The following is a 23,680-nucleotide window of genomic DNA, read 5'->3' on the forward strand; positions in this document are numbered from 1 at the left end:
GTGGGGTAAAACTATGGAATAATTTAAGTGTAGACATAAAAAATAGTAATAGAATTGACGAGTTTAAACATAAATATAAAGGTATGTGTCAATCAAGATATATGCAAGAACAGGCTTAATGATTAATTAGATGAAACATTGTGAGTGTGGTGTACACTTTGTAATAATTCATTAGTATATTACTTGTGTGATGTATTAATGCTAACACTGTTATAATCTTTTTTTAGTATAATATGTGTGTGGGCAGAAGTGAATCATTCACTGATTGCAAACCAATGATTGTAAGATGATGTCATGGGGTAGGACTGGATAAGTCTGACTTCTTCCTACTCCATTCAAGCATGTACTAGGTATAAGCAAATTGATATTGGATTATGTGTAAAATTATGTGTGTTGTCATATCAACTGTTTTTATATGCTTGAAAGAATAAATCAAATCAAAATCAAATCAAAGCAGGTTTTAAAATGACTTAGAGTACAAACAGAATCCAAACCAAGACAGAACCTCGTGGAACACCACAAAACAATGTATCCTTCCAAAGGTTGCATTTGTAGACCAAATGTCCATCCCAGTTTGAAGGCTCCATCAAATGAAGCTGAGAAATGTGTCCTTGTTTTGCCAGGCAATAAATGCTCCAACTGGTGTATCCTTTGCGGTCCACCCTATCCCAAGATTTTTTGTGTACTGGCAGAGCAGCAGTCAAGGTTGCTAGGATGGTATGATCAGGAACAGTTTGTTCTGTAAATAGGAAATCCTCAGTAGAGTGGTTCAGCCTTTATGATGGTTATGTAAGCCATGTCCTTTGTAGGAAGCGGCCTCTGAATTGAGACACAGCTAAAGTTTCATTTGATGAGGCATAATTTTCAACAATGACTGAATAAATCTCCTGTTCAAAAGATAAGAGGAGAACCACTCCAAAGCTGATCTTGACATATCATCCACTGAATGAGCATCATCATGCAATGTTGGTTGAGCAAATGAAAAGTAGCACTAAGATCCAGTAAGAGAACATTCTCCTGAATCACCATATAGTGACAAGGAGGCATAAAGCTCGAGTGTGTTCGGCTCCATGTGAAGTTTGTAGCTACCCCATCAGGGCTAACAAACATCCTTGTTAGAAAAGCTATCTTCTTAATCTTACTACCAGCCTACAATAGGGTAGCATTTTCGTCAGGACTCAACTAGTAATAAAACAGTGAACTTGTTGAATTTCTCATTATTAATGGAGAGTTTAGTACCTGAGCAGACGATTAATCCGTTTTCATGTATGTATTATTTCCTTCCTGCAATCTACAGTATGTGCCTGTTAGCCCACAACATGTTTAAAAATTAAGCAACCTCAATTTCCATTCCACCCTAGCAAAATTGTATATCATGTCCTGACACTGTCTGTCAATTCACAGCCATGTGAAACACACCAGAGATATTAATCTTTAATGCAGCTAATGTCAGAGAGAGAGGCAGAGGGAGAGAGACACAAGACAGACACAGAAAGACCAAGACAGAGATGACAGCAGAAGAGAGACAAAGGCAAGAGAAATCAACAGTGATATTCTTGGACTGGATGTGAGGCGGTAAGTATGAGAGGCTAGGGGGAGGAGGGAAATGTCACAGCTGATCTCTAATGAAGGGCCTTCTGGGAGCTATAGTTAGATAAATTATTTAAAGGCTTTCATTTAAAAATGTCCAAAAAACTGTGCTACGATGATTTGCACAGGGGCTGGGGAAAGGTCAGCTCTGTGTTGGGAGTGCTTCATTAACCTCCCACCACCTCCTTACCTCAATTATTTCTGTCAAAGAGCACCTGGGGCTGGGGAGGGTGGGTTGGGTAAGGGGGAAAGATAGGCAAGAAATGTGTCTTGCTGTGGTCAAGCTGATACCACCGTGCCACTGCTATGGTTGCTGCTAAAGGGTTGAGTGCCGAGGGGCTTCATCTATGTTTGACTTATCTCAGAACCTGGTGGCAGTCCATTTCAGGTGAAATGTTTGGGTGAATTCAGAGTTCCAGAGATGTGCAGGGTAAAGGCTGGATGAACTTGTATGTGTGCTTGTATGGTTGTGTGTGTGTTAAGCAAAGGGCAGGGAGGAAGTTGGCTGGGGCTCAGGCATTGAGAGTGTTGAATGCTTTGATCTTGTAAAATGTTTTCTACAACCATGAAACTAACAGAGCTGCAAGAAAGTTTGACTGCTCAGGCCTGTGCATGTACACACCATATATTTACCAGTCCCCACAAAGACAGCGTGCTCCCAGATTTCTGCCCTCACAAGTACAGAAAAACAAGTCCCTCCCACATATACAAATTTTCATTGATGCCCCTAACCATGTAGAGTAGCAGGCTGAAACCTTTTCTACTTTTTTCACTTCATTGCCTAGCTCATCTATCCCTTTGCTCTCTTCTTTATATTCCATATGCCAAAAACGTTTCTTGCAGACTGAGGTGTATCTTTTTCGGTGTGTGAAGAAGAAAGCATTTGCTTATGTTCTTTGCTTCTGTATATGCTCACATCCCTCTTCCCTTGAACATAAATCATTAAACTTGGACAAAAACTTTGCAGTGAGTGTGGTGCCGGAGGAAAGATCAAGTTATTAAGTTAAAAGGGTTCTTCCTCTTGAGAACATTAATGAAATTTAAAAAAAAACTTTCTTGGGCCATTATATTCTGAAATGTCTTGACATCTGAAATAAATTTGTCCTGACTATGACAGCTGCAGAAAAAAGGAAGGGTCACTAAAAATCGTGTTGAATTATCCTCTACAGAAAATGATTATCCATACCAAATTTCAAGTCAGTCCAGGTAATCTGGTTAGTTGCAGTTTAGCATGAGTAGAGGCCTGCAGCTAAAGGGGTTTGATAGATGAGTTCGGCCAATGGTAACAAGCACTTAGCAGTACACAGTGTATTCCTTAAATTAATGGTTTTAACTTACCTTCTGGGTTGCAACAGAAGTATTTAGGTCAACAAACCTCCAGTGCCACATGCCAGAAGTGCTAATGAATTTTACTGTTCCACTTTCTGATGTGACTAGATGCCTCAAAACTCACGAAACACAACTCTAAATGAAAAATGTGCTACATTAAAAGTGTTCAAGTGTTTTCAGGGCAGGAAAACATTTGAAACTCTCTTTATTTTGTCTTTTTTGCTCTTTGTCTGTCTCGTTACTCAGATCCTGTCCCAGAGAAGCAATAGCAGACTAATTGTCAGGCTGTTCCTCTAATGCCTGATTTCTGGGTTAGGGACCGCTGAGCTTGTAAAGAGGGAGAAAGTACAAGAGAATGAAAGTGAGAAGAAGAGAAAAAAGCAGTTAACAGGGAGTAGAATGTGATTTTCCCTGAAATTTATCTCATCCAACAATTCCCCAGGAGACAGCACTTCCAAAAGATTGAGAGCAAACAGGTGCCCAGACACATTCAAATATTTTTGCACCACATCCAAAATTCATAGTTGGAGGAAAGTGCTGCAATTTGACCCACTGATGGGAGAAGGTGTTTCAGTATTATATTGTTCATATGCCTTGAAAATATTTGTCTTAATCAGCCCTATTCAGCTCACAAGTGTCAGGCTGCCTTCCACATAAGAGCCTTAAAATCGGCTGCTACATTAAAGAGGTGACTAATCAGGCTGACGGAGAGAGGTGTCACTGAGTGTCAATCCTTCTGGGGCACTGGCGGTCTCTCAGGGAGCCCACATGATCAGCTCTGACCTCAAATAATCCAGCACGTGTACTCCACACACACACACACACACACACACATATGATGCACACCAATATTTACCAATCACATGTATGCATCCATGTACAGTTACCGTCATATACAGTATATTGTGTATCTGCATATACATACACAAATGTACTGTAAACATGCCTGCTAACCCAGCAAAACACATCTCACTGAGAATCAATGTGAAAGATGACTTGGTTCAAATGATAGGCTTCTGTTGATGAGAGTTGATTAAAGAGGTAAAAAATGGAAACATCTTGATGTATTTGGGTCAATTTCACATCCATGGCGGATGCATGGTCAGGCCTATTTCTACAGAAGTGGGGGCGGTAATTAATGGGTGATATCGGACACATTTAATTGGATGTAATCTGTTCGATGAAGTGAGGAGCCTCCATTCTTTTGAACGCAAAGGCCCCTGGGAGGGCAGAAGGATCCAGCCTCATCTGTAATACTGCAGCCATACAATACAGAGTAGATCATATATCAGCATAGCAACATAACAACCATGTGACACTAAACAATTAAAAAGCACAGCACATTTAAGACAATGGAAATACACATCATTCATTACACGCATGACATTTTCCAATGTGAATAAAGTGCAAATGCAACAAGCCAGAATAAAAATTGCCTGGTACTTAACATAAAACTCAATAAATCAGTTCATGCGAGCAATGCGCTATATGTCCTGATAGCTGCTTGGTTGCACTTGAGAGCTTACTATACAATCCAGATCACAGCACATCTCCACTGAGTGCTCTTTATAGGTAATCAATAGGCAAGCTGGCTCATGATGGCTCTCACTCATTACAACTCTTTAATAAAAGCCCACCCTGCAGTGACTGCTGCGCTGGGTAGGATGAACACACAGCCATATGGGAAACCAGATCTCTGTTTACACACCCAAGAAAAAAACACAAGCTCACAAACACAGAGAGAGCACAACATCCCTCCAATCAGCCATCATTTATAGCCTCACAGCATTTCAGAGAAGAAGTATCTCTGGCTTAATCATCATGTACATCAGCTTTTTGATGGGGTGCTGAGCTGAAAATACTGGGAGATTCTTAGAAAAAAAGTGACGCACATTCTTAAATGCTCCAATCAGTGTGCTGCAGCTTGAATTTATTAGCAGCTAAACTATCATTCTCAAGTTAAAAGCATGTATAACGTGTTCCAGCTGATCCTAAACAGATACAGGAATCAGGAAAAATTAATTTACTTTACACACTAGTACATAAACAAATATTAGACTGCTAAAAATTAACACCAGAGAACCTCGTGCCTCACGATTTAGAAACCAGAGACTGTATGTGCTTATGATCCAAGTATCTGAGTGAAAGATGACCTTTCTTTGCCCAGAATAGCAGGGCTCTGGAGGACAAAAGCTGTGATGACAAACACCCAGGAGACCCGCAGGGGTCAACTCATGCTCTGAACGCAAGCTTGAACTCTGATCTTACTCACCTGCCTGCACCACCACAGACACATAAGAATGTGTTAAAACCCAGAAAGGTTGGTTTCAAATCAAGTATTTCTCAAAAACATTATATACATATATAAATATCTAAGCAACAATCAGTGTTAGAATTAAGGATAATAACACCCTGACCTGCTGTTTATCAGAGAAACAGTCCGATATTTTGTGGAATATGCCTATTTATTTTCTTGCCAAGAGTTAGAGGAGAACCACTCTCGAATCAGCTGATAAGCTTAGCTTGACATAAAGGCAGGAATAAGGGGGAAACTGCTAAGATGGCTCTGTATACAGGTCACAAAATCTGCCTACCAGCATGTTTAAAGCTCAACAATTAGCAAGTTTTATTTAGTTTGTTTAATCAGTACAAAAATCAAAATGTAAAAACAACATGGGGAGGTTGTACCTGGGACCATATCTTGACCAGGTGCAGTGATTTCCTGGTGTCCAATCATCACTCTACGAGGAGGTAACCAAAGAAGACTCACTGCTAAGGACTGCGAACATGATATCGCCTTTTTAAACGGAGCCACGCCCACTTCAAGCCAGTGAGAAGAGCAAAGAACAAAGTGTTAACTTGTAAATCTGGCATAAGATCGTGCGCTATTTTAGGATTGTGTTTTACAGTGAGGACCTGATTGAGAATACTGGTGGTTTTTTGGAGCTTTAAGATATGAACATGGATATGGCAATCAAACAGGAAAAGAGTCACACATATCCACACACTCACCATCACCTTGCACATCATCCTGAGTGACATGCATATTGACTGCCAGCAAAACTGTGATACCCAAAACACTCACAGACAGTGTCTTATATTTCCAGCCTTTGTGTTTCACAGAGAAAACACGTGGCTGTGTTAGTCTGCATCCTGAGGGTGTCTACAGGCTGCTATTGTTGCTACTGTATTACAAACAATAAAAGGAAAAGATGAGTCTGGTATCTAAGCATCATAATCCACAAAGTACCTATCTAGGACAGATTTTACACTAGAGGGTGGCAGGCCATCATTGCCGCTCTCTCCCCAGCACAGGGCTGAGAGCTCCACATGTTTGACAAGGCCACTCAGGGGAGCACAAACCTAAAAGTTTCAGGGGCTCAACACCTTGTTCCATCTCCCTCTTGCCTTCATGCGTAAAGACGGAGTTTAGAAGAACAGCAGGACATGCACAGTAGCTTATGATGTAGAGAGATGAGGCAAGACAGTGAGTGAAAGCCATAGGGGAGCTGGGGATGTTCCCCTCTCCACACACCCTGACTAAATATTTGATGGAAGAATGTGATGGAGAGGAGAAGAGTTGAGATTAGAGGGGGAGACTCATGGGTGCGTCTCTTTGGGGAGTGAGTAAAGTGTCCCAGGTGTGCAGGGGGGCTGGGAGGTCAGGATGCTACACAAGTTACCACAATCCAGCACTAAAACAGCATGATGGGTGGCCCGTAGAAGAGAACGAAGAGGCCCAGGCTTCAAGCACAAAGGCTACACTGAACAAAAAGTGAAAACCATGCATGGTTCCAATAATATGGGAAAGAAAAAAAGCTGAAAGTACAGAAACAGAATACAAGTAGGAGGAAGCAAACACAAAGGATGTGCACACCAGATGTGTACAAACCACCATGAAGGCACTCATCCCGGAAGGCATTCATTCCCCTTTAAAATTAATTAAACATGTTTCCAAAAAACTGTGACAATATAATCTGGCATTCAGCACAGTTCAGTTGTATTTCTCATGTAGTTCAGGTTTTGAGGTCGTCAACAACATGCGAGCCTTTGAGAATAGCCTGTAGATTATGATCTGAAGCAGATCATTGCATACTCTACATTCCACATGGCGGTGTGGAACGGACATACAGTTCTGATGTTTATGTTAGTATGTTAGTATGAGGGTGTGTGCCTCTGCATGCATGCCTGTGTGACAGAACAGATCCTGAGAGTAAATAAGACAGTAATGTGGGAATTTTCCCAGTGTTTGTGCAGCAGTGACTGTGTGCCTGGTCACACACACACACACACATACATGCAGAGGCCCTGGTAGTGGTCTTCTGTGCCTGAGTGACTGGTGTGATAATATTATTTACAGATAAAGCTGCAATGACTTATGCAAACAATGTACGTTCTAAATCATGCTAATGCTGTGCATTGCCTAAAGCCTGTTTAAATATTAATCTTTTCTTTATTAAATGAATATTAACCATTAACAGTGTTGCAGCAATGAAAAGCTTAAGTGCCTGAAGCACATTCTTTGCAGGCAAAACAAAAACTGCAAGTGGCTCCATCATTTCTGGGCACACCACTAGCTGGCAGCGTGCTTGGAAACACATATGTAAGATGCATTTGTTTTATTATTACTGGTCTTGGAGGTGAATGTATTAAAATCAGGTTGTCTTTTGTCAGGTTTTCCATGCAGTGTTACAACACCAAATTGTGCAGCTTACAGGTGACTTGGCTCTTGTGTTCTTTTTTAAAAATATGTCCATAAATCTGAGACTTGAAGGTGCTGGCTTCAGGGCACCACCACTGTTTCTCAGAAAGTGCAGCTTGGTCAAACGTCACTTTTATGGAGTAAAGCACTCTAAGCTGCCATTAAGTGGCCAAGAGAGATAACTTTAGGAGCAATGGGTCAGCGAAAAATACAGATTTAAGTGTTACAACCCCAGTGGGAAACACCTGATGTTCTGACAGTTGTGATTATTCACTGAAAGGTTATTACTTCAAAAATTCCTAATGAAATCGGTGCCAAATATGGTATTTTAATATATAATCTGAAGGATTAAACTTTTAAACATAGAAACAATAGTTTTTTTACACAATCAACATTGACTGTGACAGGGAATCAATGTTTTATGGCACAATGAACAGTAATACGCCGAGACAAACCTACTATTGACTAATGATCTTAGAAGAACAGAGGGGAGATGAGCTGTTGCTCTGATGATGGGACAGAAAAAAATCGAGTAGGATTTACTGGGAGAGAGTCTTCTTCATTAAAGGAATAGTTTGGGATTTTTCAGGTTGGAGTCAAAACGTATTGATGTATCCCTGTGAGAATCAGTCTTGGTCATTGTCACTTCTCGTCTCCACACTGACCATGAATGTTTCCACCCAAACTGCGACTACGCTGAAAAAAATGAGGGACAAGTTACACAACTTTTGTTCTGTGCAAAAACTCGCTCCAAAGTTTGTTTGAGGCTCAAATGCAGCTTCAGCTGTCCAACTAAGCTAATTCAACCAATCGACACCAATCGAACATGAGAACATGGTTTGTGTGTGCATTCATCCAGTGTGTTTTGAGAGAACTGAGCAGTGGACTAAAGGGTTCCTCAGATTTCACCTGAGAGGTCCTAAAAGGACCAAGTTTTGCCTGATAGGAATCGGAATGGACATAATGACACTGTTCACAAAGCTGAGAGCTACATGTATGTGGAACCCATTTCTGCAGTAGGAGAGGTGCTGGGAGAGAAACTCTGCACAGCTGTGTCATCACCAGTCAAGCTAACAATAGCAGATAAGATGGTAAGTGCAAATAAATACATGCTGCTATTTATCCGTCAACAAAACTAAAGATACCTGTGTGTAAGATAATGTTCCTAAAAAGGCCCCAGTGATGACAGTCAGCAGTTCACTTATGAGGTAACGGTGACCCTGACTCAGCTTTATAGAAACAAATGCCACTGTATGCTGTTATATCTCACCTGGCCATATAATGACGAACAAGAAATTGCAATATTGATTATGCATTTACCTGAATAAAAAGCCGGTTGTGGGTAACAAAACTCAGATGTTGTTGCTATAACGTAGCAGCTCACCAAGGTACTGTCCAGGGAAATTTGACTTAAATAAACTGTAACTTTAAAAGATACTGACTTTAATTAGCTGCATTTGAGCACTATGGATTGAGTTTTTGCACAGAATGAAAAGTTGTGTAGTCTGTCCCTCATTTTTTGTAGTGTAGTCACATTCCAGGTGGGGCCAGTGTGGAGAGCAGGAGAAGTGACAACAAATAAGACAGGGATACATCAATATTGTTTTAACACCAACATGAAAAAATCCCAAACTATTCCTTTAAGTAAAAAATATCATATTTTGTGATGCCTAGGGGAATACGAGCTGTGGATCCAGAGGGAAACAGAGTTATGAGCAATCTAAAAAACTGTTGCCTGGACATGGGACAAGACTTGGCTGCGACAACCTTACAGGGATATGTGTGAGTTTCTTTCCTTTTTACTGAAGGAAAGGACGGGAGGTCCTGAAAACTAGTGAACATCAGAATATAAGAATATGGATTAATTACATGCATTAGAGATAGCGAGGACTGTGAATAGCGCATGCTGATATGCCTGTGTGAGAACAGAGGGACAGTTAAGGTAAACACATCTGTATGGCAAGTTCAAAATTATATCCAGAGAGCTCGATAGAGTTTTAGATAAATGCAGTTTAGTAGTGTATGATAATGTCTAAAATATAACTGTGCTAAAAATTCAGACTACATAGTGTAAAAAAAACTTTTTATGCCAAAGGCATTTACTTTACTTTCTGTAGGACCACATCCTGACACTGATAATAAAAATCTATTTTATTCCTATTGTTTATTATGTGTGTCCGGGACAATCAGTTCGGGAGAGTGTAGAAACACCATTTGTTATTTGCTTTGTGAAATTGTGCGCCTTTTTTTCACTTTCCCGCGCCTGGTCTGTTTGTGAAGGTGCGACGCTTTATGAAAGCTGACAAGCGACCTGGCGCAGGGTGCGAATGCTGATCCAAAGTGGGCTGGACAAATGTCTGCACACACACCAGCATTCTGTCGCTGGCCGCCTGCGGAAATGTCAAACACAATGATGTGGTGAGAAGGAGAGCTCCCTGCTCACTACCAGGAGGTCATCACACAAAAGCACACAAAAGGACAAAGACTTATACACAAGAATACATCTAAAACTACATCGACGATCAGTGACACACACATCCACACACACACACACACTGATGGGAATAACAAGAAAGCAGCCCCATCAACCTGATCCATGTATAGACAGACACCTGTCTTTAGCTAATGTTCTTGCTATTCAACTCGCTCTGTTGTTTAATTTCGACATCTCAATAATTGCGTTACACATGTCAAGCCCCAGGAGCCTAGACAATGCTGTGAATCCTTTCAAAGTGCGCCAAAATTCATTAATTACAGAGTGTGTTAATCTCATTGAGATGGAAGGAAAAGGACACCCATAACTCATTCAATTAGGTAATTGAACACTACATGGACTAGAGAGCAGGAAAGCAGCTGAGATTGAGGACTTGTGGATACTAAGGATATATACACAGACATTTTGAGAAACTAGGTGCTGAACCTGATCTTTTTCTATCTAATAGATCAACAACCACTTAAAAACGTTCTCCCGCTTGTTATTCTAATCCAACAATTAATTTCTGAGATTTAGGTCTTGGGAATGAGCTAAATGAAGAGAGGAGGACTTGTTCTTTTTAGGCATTTATGAGGGTCTGCAAATGTGTGCAAGAAGCCTGGGGGAAAGGCTAAGATTAATTGTAACTGATCATCTGGAGCTCTCTGACAAACATAATGATATAGAGCAAACATCAAACTGTTTGTTTGTTCAGAGCCAATGCTGTACGTTGCCTTTAAGTCATCCTGTGTAATGACCACCTAAGATTCCACAGTACTTTTTACCAAATTTTATTTGCAGGGTTTGCAACCAAAGAGCTGTGAAGTACAACACTAAAAACTAGTGTGATTACACTTACTCTGCATCAAGGTCCGTTTGTTTGCCTTGCCAGATGATGAGGCATTTGAAATGACTATTGCATGATTGCTTTATTTCTGCTTGCAATATATATTTACCCTCTTTTACCAATCTGTAGAACACTTGCAGTAAGCTGCTGGGGAAGGTGAGGCTGGCCAGTCTCAGCACACTGCAGCAGCTAAAGTAGTGCTTTGTTAAAGTTGCAAACTGTCTGTTCGGAGTTTGTTCGCCAAATTCTATTTCATTTTAAGCATACTGCCAGCCCCGAGGCTCTGTGCCATTTAAAGACCAGACTCCCGCAATTCCCATAAGTGCTTCAGATTGCAAAAAGCACTATGTAGAAATTAAAGAACAAATCAACAAATACAAAGCCAAGTTCTTACTGCTCCTCTCAATTAATGAGTAAAGGTACATTATCTAAACTGACAGAACAATATGGGTATAAATGTGTTCTATCTTGAAAAGAAAATGTGAGACCTGTCCATCAGAGTCTGCAAAGTAAAACAGTTTGAGAGGGTCAATCATAGTCCAAGAGTATGATGTGTTCATTATAGTGTGCATGTATGTGTGTGTTTTTATTGAGCAGTCTGCTGGTCTGCCTGCAGAGGAGCCCAGATTATGCATGAATCTGGCTGCTTATCAGCTGACCTTTAAATTGGAGCCGCAGAGTGACTGCAGGCCCAAGGGCTGACGCTCACACCTGATTGGCTGCTCTGCCTCAGACCTGCTGACAACAGAAATTAACAGAGCCAGGTGGGCATACCCGCAGGCAGAGGAAGTAGAGTCAGGTGTGGAGGGAGATAGAGGGAGGTGAGTGGGGGTGGGGGGACTGCATTAACATAAAATATATTTCTACTGTTTTCCTCAACTGTCTTTTCTTAAGCTTCATGAAAGAAGGACAAAGATGTTATGTGCTGTGATGCATGCAAACGATGGAGCTCGGTAGTACCAGGATGCCATCTTTCCATCCATCTTCTTTTCTCTCTCTCATTTTCCCACTCTGTCTGTACTTTAATGAAGGTGGGGTCTTGGCAAGCTGTGATAGATATCTCCTGTTGGAAAGGGATAGGCGGAAGAGGAGACAGGAGCTGAAGATGAGGTGTGTGTTCTGTCGTCCACAGGGACAAGGAGTTCCACGTGTCTGTGGAGCATGATGGATTACATGGGGGCTGCCAGTTGTGTGTGTGTGTGTGTGTGTGTGTGTGTGTGTGTGTGTGTGTGTGTGTGTGTGGTGGGGGCATGGCCCCCGCACGGGGGGTGGCCGGTGTGTGTGTGTGTGTGTGTGTGTGTGTGTGTGTGTGTGTGTGTGTGTGTGGTGGGGGCATGGCCCCCTCCGTTGTGGCACTATGTACACAGTGAAAGCATAGCAGTATATTCATTTGTCACAGTGGCAGCTGGAAAAGGTCATTAAATAAAGCAAATGTGTGTGAATGGGAATCCCCAGGAATAAACTTCGGCACCATACACCAAACTGCAGCTTTCTGGCAGTAAAGCAGGACTATTTTGTTGTACTGTGGACAAGAATACAGGTGGCTGAGTGCACCGGCATACTCCTGGCCTTCTGCCAGATTAAAATAAGTAGGGACAAATGCTTTAGATTTGATTTGCTGGTGTGTTCATTATATCCATTTCATAGTATGGCAGTTACATGTACATGAGCTCCATCCGCAGTTGAAATGTCCTTGCCTTCATGTCTGTCCCTGTCCTTCTGTCATGGACCAGGGGAAGGGTAATGAGGTCAGCCAGCTCATCTTGTCTATTTTGATTCCAGCAATCAGTGTGAGCTCTAACTGATCCCCCGTATTCATAAAGACATCCAGCATGAGCTGGGAGTGCATGTGCATGTGTGTCATGTGATACACAGATAAAACAGGCACAGCGGCCAGCCACAGGGTTGCATCTGTCACCAACACAAAAACCCCACCAGTCGCCCAGGCACAGAACAGAGAGCCACTATCGCAGCCTCTGTGTCTGTTTTTGTGTGTGTACAGGCTCAGCAGTGCATGAGGGTGAGATCTTATCATAGCTGACCACATTCCTAGCTGGAAGATAAAGGAGGCCAAATGAACCAGATCACCACAGCATGTGTGTGCAGTATATGTATGGGCGTGTGAGTGTGTGCGTGTATGTGTGAGAGGGTTTGTCAGTGATGAATAGGGGTTTAAGAACCTACACCTTACAGATAAGCAGAGAAAATCATCAGGACAGCAACACCGGTGCTACAGTGCAGGTTCAAATAAATACCAGGGAGGTTCTCCCAGGGAGGTTCTCCAGGGAAACATCATCTATGTTCTGACATAATGTACAGCAATGTAGAGGCTGAAGATGGCATGCAAAAACATCCTCCTATGTATTCCTCAGCCTTGTATGTTTTACTTGTGTAGTCTATGGAATAGCAAAGCTGAAAGACAAAAACATTCTCTAACAAATCCTCAAGCTATTCTCTGTGCTTCGCATCACGTGACTGAGACACACACACTATGAGAAGGTAAAAATGTTGCGATATTGTGATGCGCTAATTATTACAATTGTTTTTGTGTAATTTTTTAAGAAATTACATTTTAATGATGTTGAAATATCTTCATCACAAAATGTATACTTTATATGCTGTGTGTGCAGGTAAAAGGGAAAGAATATCAACTGACATGTTGTGAATGATTCTCATAAAATGAATCCAATTTTGATTAGGCTCTAACCGTGTTCAACAATACAGCTGCACACATCTGGCATTTTGTTTTCCTGAAACCAATTCTAATAAATACAGAGCACCAATCAAATTCCAGTATCATGGCAATAAGTGCATTTACTGTACATGGATAAACAATCTTATACTTGTATAGCACTTTTCTACGCTTTACAGCACACTCAATGTGCTTTCACACTACTTGGCCATTCACCCATTCGCATTCCCAAATGCTCACACTTTCACACACCACTGTCATCACCGAGAGCAACTGGGGGTTCAGTCTCTCACTCAAGGACACCTCGACATGTTGACTGGACGAGCCGGGAATTGAACCGCTAATCCTCCAGTTAGGAGATGACCTGCACTACCTCCTGAGCCACAGCAGCCCCCACGCCGAATCAACTAGAGGTAGTGTTAAGATACCCAACGGTTATTAATGTTAGCGTGTAGGATATCCTCAAGCTTTTTCATTATGAAAAACAAACAAACTAAATACAGTTTTAACAAAACATTTTCCTAATTATAATATAGGCTATTCATATAGATGGATACAGAAGTAACACAACAGTAAAACAGGATACTAGTTTTTATCATGTATAGAGGGATACGTATGCATAACCAGGTTTCTCTGTGTTCAATGTAAACACCATATGCTGAATATGGATGCTCATGTCCATGTAAACATAGTCAATGAGAGAAAGAATTAATGTTAATGTAGGTCGGTCATGTCTGGCCAGTATCAGATCCACTAAATAAAGTCAGTACTGCCTCCCATCAGATCCTTATTCAAGACCCAGGAATATGTTCTTATAAAACTCAGTGTCCCTATGAGTTCGCTCCCTCCTTCAAGCCCACAAGAGGAATTTGCTGGATGACGGAGCACATCTCTCCTTCATAAGGAACGTTGTTGCATTTCATTAGGGATAAGATTCATCACAGCAAGCAAACAAAAGAGTTGTGCAAATCACACTGGAGGAATTCCTGCACATACACAAATACAGCTTGTATGCAAAAGACACAAAGCAAACAAAAGCTGTGAGAGCTGATTCAGGAGACAAAAGGGTACATCAAGGACAGTGATGCTATGTAATTGCTCATTACTGTGCAATTCAGGATGACGCATTACCATGTCAGCGGTAACAATGGCAGCCGGCTGCCTGGAGTTAAACAGGCATATTGTTTCCTTGAACAATGGCGTTGGTCCTTCGTCGGAGGCCTGGATCCCAGAGAAGCTGAGCATGTGGGTCACGAGTGTGTTCTCCTGGTCAGAGATTCAGCACTCTGAGTGAAAAGATCCCCAAGGGTCCATTTTGGAGATGGCTGCTAAGTTCCAGCTCTGACCCTGGAAAAATGGCTCAGATAAAGCCTGCATACAGAGCAATTTAACAAGTCACAACCCTGTCTCAAAGTGGAAGCAACACAGTGGGAGTGTGTGAACAAAGCCTAGGGGATCTGTCCCATGATGAGATGCTGGTGATATCTAACTGTGGCCCTGACCTTACAGCAGCGGCTGTCAGCCTATTGATTCGCACTTTCAACAACTGGTGGGGACAGGAACAGAGTCAGGTTGTGTACTACAGCTTCAACTGAGATGTGTCTGTGCATATACATGAGCATGTAGTGGACATCTAGTAGAGCATTATGTGCTCAAGGCTGGTAGGCCCAAACAACTGTGAAGTGAGTGACAGAAACAGAAAGCCAGGGCCTTCCTCTACACTGAATCCAACAGCTGAATATGGGACACAACAGATCAGCTCATGACAGATGTACACAAATGTTGATACACACACTTGGCACATGCTGGACAGTGGCCCCATTGCGGCTCAGGAGATAAGAGGGATGCCATGTCTCTGTGAGTTACAGTGTGGGAGAGCCAAAGGGAAATGTTACCACACACTACTAGACAGTCCTCTGTGTCTACTAGTGTATTAAACACAATGATTGCGCCTGTCTGCTAGAGGCAGCAGGCTGGCTCCAGTTGAGACAGCCAACTGAGCGTGGGATGGAGCTGGAGGTGTATATAAGCGATATTAGATAATAGATGGACTTCAATGAAAGCTTTGATATTAATATAAACAAGCCACATAAAACAGAACAGAGACAGAGACACAGAGAGAGAGAGCGAGAGAGAGAGAGAGAAAGACTTTTGGTTCACACTGTATTTAGTCCCCAAAAAGAAGTGTCTGTTCTCTTTATTTGAATCTTTCTGTGTTAGCAGAGAGTGGGTGGTGCAGGACATGAATTGACAGCTCATCTAACACTGAAGCTCCAAATGGAGAAATAATAACACTAAGATTTCTATCTACTGTATCTACTTAGAGCATTCACTTACACTTATACTTCGGTTAAACTTTCTGTATCAGCTTCAACTCTAACTAAGCTTTAAAAAGCGAGAACCTTTAGTGGGTATCTATAAATTGCTGAACAGGAAGCAGAGTTCTTGTTTAGCAGACTGGGTCCTGTACTTTGGCAGCTATATGGACCCTCTCTGGCCCCTCAGGAAAGGTCAATAGCAGGGATATCTGCCAGGTGACAGGTTGGCTCACGTTTAATCGATGCGTGCCAGAGTAGGACAGACACACAGACAGGCAGGTAGGAGGGCCAGCATGGTAACTACCAGAGATAAAACTATTCCTGGTGGGGTTCACCAGCCAACTGCTGAACATTTTAGGGGATTTATTTGACAGCTAATTTACAGAGGAGATTTGCATAAGGCCATGCGCTAATAAGGCAGGCTTTTCCTTTCCATCCTTTGTCTTTCCGTGCTATTTCTTTCAACTCTGCCCTTCGTTTTTTTTTTTTAAACCTTAGCAAATAGTAACAGATAATGTAAGCAAATTAAAGAGACAAGAGATTCAAATTGGATATTGATTAAGAGACTAAAGCCTTGTGTTTTCTCCTGTTAAAGCCTGTGTTTAAATGATTGATCCACAATGTCAGTCTCCACATCCCACTGACTGTGTGGTGAGTGGTGTTTGGGACGGGTTGTGCCTCTAAGTCTTCAATGGGCCCACGTCAAGTCACACCATGCTAAGTGCTTTGACACAGCCAAACAAAGAGCCCTGCCTATCTGATCCCAATCTCCTCAGGTCCTGGTGTCACCCTGGTGGAGGCTTTCAGAGAGAGCAAGGACAAAGTCTCCTCAACAACGCCGCACACTATAGCCTGACTGACAGAAGAAAAGACAAAATGGAGCTCCTCTGTCAAGTGGATGTTTAAGTGGAGGGAGGAAAAAGAAAAAGGACTCAGAGATAGACACATAGAAGATCTCCAGAGAAAAGAATAGGCAGAAAACAGGGTGCTTTGTGCCTGGCAGTCTCAAAAACCAAACAAAAAGAGGCACTTAACACCTGCATAACATTTCACAAACTGAGAAGCTCTGTGGAATCACCTGATTTAACCACGAAAACAACACAGGATGAATACCTGGCTGCAGGCTAACCAATGTTTGCTGTTCTTCAATTCACTGACACAGCAGCAGTACTTGCATAAAAATGATTTCTTATACACAGCTTACACAAAGACTGCTCACACAAAAGCGCAGAGACACATCATGCTGACACGCAATCTGTCCATAAATTATCACCCGACCATTTGCATGGCTGGAACTCACTGTTCATGTTCTTGAAGATGTTGAGAATAGGGAGGATCTGTCTGTAGTAGGGCACCAGGGCCTCTCCCACCATGTCTCCAGACATCACCAGATGCTGCAGGACTTTCAGCGTGGTGCAGATCACCTGACGATTTCTTGTATTCAGGGCATCTGGATGGCAGGACAAATGGCACAAATGGCAGGTCAGGAATCAAAGCTCAGCTCAGCTAAAGCTAGAGGTCAAGAAAAAATGGCTGCAAAGACAAAGAGCAAGTCAGTTTTTGACCCAGGATTTGGGATGTAAACTAGATTTACAGGTTGTTTATTCAGACGGGTGAAGGAACAGTAAATGCAGAGTGATTGTGATGTCTGCAATTATATGACACATGAGAGTGGTCTTAACAGACACACACAGCCAAAATGCACATAAATCTTAACACCCACACACTCCCTTTCCCTTGAAAGCATTTCCTTTATAGCTGGGCTTTGATTTAGACTGACTTGTCTGCAATCAGTGCTTCCAAATGCACTGGGAAGGCAGGAGTAAGTGAAAGCCAATCACCGGGCTATTTGGCCTTCAGCTGCACTGTAACTCCATCTCCTACCGATAGAGAGAACAAAAGGGAATGATGGGGAGAGAGATGGAGGGCCAGAAAGATCAAGAGAGACAAATATACAGAGAAAAAGAGAGAAGAGGGGAAAACAACCAAAGAAACAATGTCAAAACCAGTTAAAGGGACATGACAAACAGAGGGCAAAGGGTTTGAAAATAACTGTAATAAGCAAATAAGACATATTATTCTACTACTCTGCGCGCATTTTATTTGTGACATTTTAATTTTTTAAGTGAACTTGCATCAGCGTGGGTTGTTGCAGTCTGAAGCATCATAACCATAGCGCAGACATGAGCTGTTTCTGTCATGTGATGCCTATTTTCATCATAGCAATGATTTTGCCATTAAGCACAGACAGCAAAACTGAAAAGCATGAAAAACATTTAAAAAGAGAGACAAAAGAAAACAGCTAATGTGTGAGCAGAACGGCAGAAAGGAGAAAAATGTGGCACCAAATGAGAGAGAGAGGTAGTAAAGGAGAGAAAAATAATTGAAAAATTGGCCTGAAGCTGAATAAAGGCGATTTTTAATTTGGCAATATACGCTTAAAAATGACAAAAGACTACAGTAGCTTGCTTTAAGCCTGCTTTACTGGCCTTAAAGAGAAATAATGAAGATGCAGAATATCTGTACACTCTATAATGAAACTCTGTTACAACAGGTGCTGCTGAAAGCACTTAAGAAATTTGAGTTTATGGGAGTTGAAAAACATAAACTTCATACTTTAACCCTCTTGAAATTAATTTTTCTGTCTCTACACCTGCTTGTGCATGGGGGTGGAGCTGCAGTCATGTTAATCCTCACAGCACAAATGGCAGTTTCCCTTTCCTTCTAATTCACTGCAAGACTAGATATGCACATGGGGACGAGTGCTGCTGTGGCACTAGAGCTAAAGCAACATTTATTTTATTGTTATTTAACAAGGACAATACACGATACATTATTACAACAGATACAAGCTAACTGAAAGCTAAATTCCATCCCCGGTGACATGCAGATTAATGAAATAAAAGATAACAATCAGTCTGTTGTGGTGAATTAAGATACTTTGAAAACAAGACACAATAAAACATCAATATATTTATAAAAAAGAAAGGCAATACGAATTTCCAACTAGGGAGTATACGTCGGCAATCTAATCAACATTAAGTTCCAATGCATTTGTACCACAGCTGTAGTTAAAGTGTTCACAAAGCTACTAACATTGTTGCTAAAGTGGAGGCTATTTTCTTTATAGACAATAACAAAGCATTGTTGACTCTAGAATTCCTTTGTGTTTCTAGTAAATCAGTCAATAGAAGCAGTAAAAATAATGGTAAAGTAGCAAACCAATAAGCCACACCAGTAAGACTAGCAATGGGAATGACATAACACTCGTCACCTATAGCACTACACTCAAATTAACAGAAAAAAACCGACTGAGACAGAAAGAGAGCAACAACCCTAAAATACCGTGTGACAGTCAGAGCACAGTGCATCACCCGCTGCATGTATTAAAACAGCTCATATGCAGATACAAAGCTGTCACAAGCATAAACACATAGACTGACATAAAACACTCACGTACTAACAAACACGCAATCAGATGCGCACATGGACACACATTCCAACAAACACATTACGTAAAAGTAATTAGACAAAATGTCAGCCTGAGTCATGAGCACAGACAGCGCTGAACGTGGCAGCGACAAAATATGAAAGATGTTATACAATGTAAAAGAGTCCTAGAAACAACAGGAGGCTGATGGGTAAAAGGAATCAAACATTTTACACACTGTTCATTGTGGGTTAATACAATGACCAGTTGAACCAGGGCCATTGTTTTGTGCCCATTTGATTGTATGACAATGCTGTCTATGCATGTCTTTGTCTGCGTCAGTGACGGTGTGTGTGTGTGTGTGAGGCCCACAGAGGACCAGTGGTGGGGATGATGCTGAATGGGTAAATGTATTGTGCTTCACGCCATCGCTCCATCTCTCCTTAGTGTCTCACCAGACAGACAAGCATAGACATATCTGCCATCACTAAGATAAGGTAAAATGCAGAATGACAGAAACTTCAAACCTGCATAACAAACAATGAAATTCTAATTACCAGCCAGTGCAAACAATTTTCCCGGCTGTGACATTTGGACCGTGGGACTATTCAATTATTCAAGCGCTCTCGTCTTGCTGAAAAGAAGAAAATGCAAAAGAATTACAAGAGCAGGGGAGAAGGCAGCCAAGGGCCTGATATTTTAATGCTGGTAAAAAATAAATAAATCAGTGTTGCGACAAACCTGAACAAACTAATCATCTATTCATGCTAGGACCTGTTTCATATTCGGTGTGAAAATGAAACAATGGTGACCTTGTATTCTGCTTCCTGTGTAATGTCAGAGGCATGGATGAGTCGCTGGAGATTTTAACAGTGACTCGTTCTTGTTCAGTGTATAAATATACTGTTCAGATCCGAAGAAGATGTTCCCATGAGGATCTTCTTGTAATGAAAGTCTCATTTCGGTTTAAAGCTGAACAAATGTAATGCCAATCAGCGGAGGCTCAGTGGAGACATGGCTCCGAATCCTTCTGCCTATTTAAAGAAGCAAGAAAATCCCAGACCACAGCTTTTCAGTAACATTCCAACCGTTCTGCTTATTTCACCACAATACTATTAAAGGATAAGGACAGACATTTTCTATATTAATTGTATTTTCACCAATCTCCATACAGACTCTATTCACTGTTGATGTCTGTCAGTGTGTCAGTCCTTGATTAGCATATTTGTCTGTGCCATAGACCTTCGCTGTTGTTCAAAAATAAAATTCATCAGAACCATAGTATTGTTTTATATCCATAACTCATAATTTCTAGTTTCTTTTTCTTAGCCCTCAATCATTTTTCCCCCCATAGGTCATTTCTCTAGTGAAGGGAACAGGCTGTAGAGCAGGAAAGAGTTCAGCCTTTAAGTCACTGAGGACAGAGCCTAAGAGTATAATGTCAGCCAGAGCCTTCTTCATTGTGTATTCTCACTGGGTGACCTGCAGTCATCATCAAAATTCACCAGGGCCTGACGTGACTCAGTCGCTCCGCAGATAAGAGCCTGCCAGCCACACTGAGGATGTATTAACATCAGGGAAGAAAAATATATATCTTGCCATTTTAAACTGCACACGGCTTTTTACTTTGGTCCTCTTTCCACCATCCCTTCTTCTCCTCTGTTCCATAGAAAAGTAATTAATCTGCATCACAGACACAGACTGACAGCTTTGCCTTGTGGATGGCGAAACAGGCCTGATTTTTAATAAACCAAGAAGTTAATAAGGAGCAGGCCATTTAAAATTCCATTATCAGTGGGAAGTGTATGTTTTCATGATGAGCATAACCGTCACCTTTGGTCTGGCATCCCAAAGGCAAATGACCAAAACTGCTGAGGGCTTTGAATTTATCAACTCCTGATTGCTGTATGTAAAAGGTTAGGTTGTGTGAAAAATGGCATTACTGGCACCAAGACAAACAAATAAAAAAGACGTGACAGCATGTCAAATGCATGTTGCACCTTATAACCACACATGCACGCACCTGATCGGGTGGGCTGTTCTCAAGCCTTTCTAAGAAATCACTAAAGGATCTACAGTTGATCTAGAATGCTGTAGTCTGACTTTTCACTAAAACTAAGCATACATAACATGTTTCTCCAGTTTTGCTGGCTCCGTCTTTTTTAGAATACATTTTAAAATCCTGCTTTGTGTGTTCAAAGCTCTTAATGGCTTAGCACCCAACACGTAGCCAACATGCTGTGTAAGCATGTGCCTTCCAGGCTGCATTTAAAAATGTATTAACATACATGCAAATATGAGACTGTACAGTACATGAATCAGTTTGTAATTTGTATAATGCTTAATAGCTCGTAGTGCAATATGTAGTGGAGAGACAGGCGTTGTGCTGGGTGGGATCAGTCTGTCAGTGCATGTTGCTGTGTCTCTCACAGTTGCACATAAACAACGGACACGTACACACTTCAGAAGCACTTACACACCACCGGCCAACTGCCCATGACAGGAACCCTATCCCAGGCTCGCTGGGCACCACTTAAGGGCTCCCACTTTGAAACTGACACTCCACTTGGCAGCGGCGCCTAACAAAAGACAGTGTGTGTGTGGGACTGTGTCCTGCTGCATGTGTGCTATAATTTTCTAACAAAAGCCCCAGTCTGTATTCTGTACCTCGATCCTCCTTGTGTTCACCACACAAGAAACCTTACCTGTCCACATCAATATAAATTTCGATGTCTATTTCTGGAGACCACTTCGCTCTGAGACATAACCTTTCCACCCACCTCCATCTTGTGTGTGTGTGTGTGTTACACAACCTTTCCCCCCCCCTCCATCTTGTGTGTGTGTGTGTGTGTGTGTGTGTGTGTGTGTGTGTGTGTGTGTGTGGAAGGGGGGGGGTTAGAAGGCACCACACTATGATATGTCACCACATTTATGGCAGATTATCAGGCATGCTTTTAGAGGCAACTTCTTCCATCAAATGCAAAAACAAGGGCAGTTTGCCCTGAGAGTTAATGTAATAATAGCAACAGTGTGACTGCAAAACCAAATTAGGACTTGTCACAGGAGTGTTTGTATGGTAGTGTTAGAATCTGTTGTCATACGAGTGTGTAGGGCAGGTGAGTCCATTCCTGGTAAAGTATGTTGTTCTATTTTGCTTACATCCTATTGTAACAGCAATATTGTCTGAGAAGAGTTTGAGACCACCATTATGTGTAATTAATAAAAATATGGTGATGTGTCTAGAAATAAATCCTGATGTATTTTAATATTGAACATTAACATTAATAGTACTGTTCTTTTAAAGTACATCCTTTAGAGCTTTATGGTACACACAGTAGATATTTGTCTGTCTGTGACTGATAAAGCGTGAGTGCAGAAACCTTTCCGACTTACTCTTGATGGGGATGATGAGCTGGGGAACGACAGGCTGGATCTTTGGGCCACCGTTCTTCAACAAGTCATGGACTCCCTGGCGGGCTAAGAACTCGTATGGGTGAGCAGTCTCACATAAGCCATCAAAGAACAGAGGCAGGAGGTGGTGGTAGTCCAGCTTCTCAAACGCCACCTGAGGTCAGAAATTCACATTTACATTAAGCATTATTGGCTGATCCTTTTCAGAGATATTGACAGAGAGAGGGGTTAGTGTTTTTGTTCTTTGCTCAAGGGCATTTGTCAAAACAATCAGTCGTTGAATGAAGAAGGATTTTTTTGGTTTTGTTTTGTTTTTGGTTTACTGGACAACCTCTCTTGATATCCACTGCATCACCTTCAAGCTCACTCTTATTCACACCTTTACACAAAGTGAAAGACACAGCACGTGTTGTTGAGAAAATCAGTTATTGCCATAAAGCTCCATTTCATTCGTTGCCCTTTCTCTTTGTTTGCCCTTGGCTTTGCACAAAATCTAGGGCTAAAGCTCTTCTTACAGCCATTTATAACCCTTACAGTTAACACATTCTCACATACACTCAACCACATTGGAGGGGACAGCTGTTCAGAAGATCATGACACAGCGACGTGGTTTCTCGTGGGCCGACATGTTAACACCTGTTTACCCATCACACACCATCGTCCAGTTGATGAAGACCTTCATCCAGCTATAGGCCACAGACAGGCTTTGATGTCATTTCACTGAGTGTGTGGGTACTGTGTGGCACATTAAAGTGAAGTCTTTCATGTGTGTGACGCCATCAGAGGAAAGCCACTCAGGCACACTGGCCTGGAACCAACAGCTGACCCACTGGAGGCTGTCCTTGACTCGTGTGTGTGTGTGTGTGTGTGTGTGTGTGTGTGTGTGTG

The 23,680-nt window shown here is 41.7% G+C and overlaps 1 protein-coding gene across 1 annotated transcript in view; it reads right to left on the reverse strand.

Annotated features, from left to right (window-relative positions):
- The window catches only part of pacrg (PARK2 co-regulated), a 127,553-nt gene that overhangs the window by 41,998 nt on the left and 61,875 nt on the right, over nt 1–23,680 (reverse strand). Inside the window, exons 3-4 of the mRNA XM_020591181.1 lie at nt 22,775–22,946; nt 17,252–17,401 (exon numbers count right to left, since the gene is read on the reverse strand). Of these exons, the coding sequence (XP_020446837.1) occupies nt 17,252–17,401; nt 22,775–22,946 (322 nt within the window). The remainder of the gene's footprint in view (nt 1–17,251; nt 17,402–22,774; nt 22,947–23,680) is intronic.

Source organism: Monopterus albus, unplaced genomic scaffold (assembly GCF_001952655.1).
Source record: "Monopterus albus unplaced genomic scaffold, M_albus_1.0 scaffold13.1, whole genome shotgun sequence".
In the NCBI taxonomy this organism is placed as follows: Eukaryota; Metazoa; Chordata; class Actinopteri; order Synbranchiformes; family Synbranchidae; genus Monopterus; species Monopterus albus.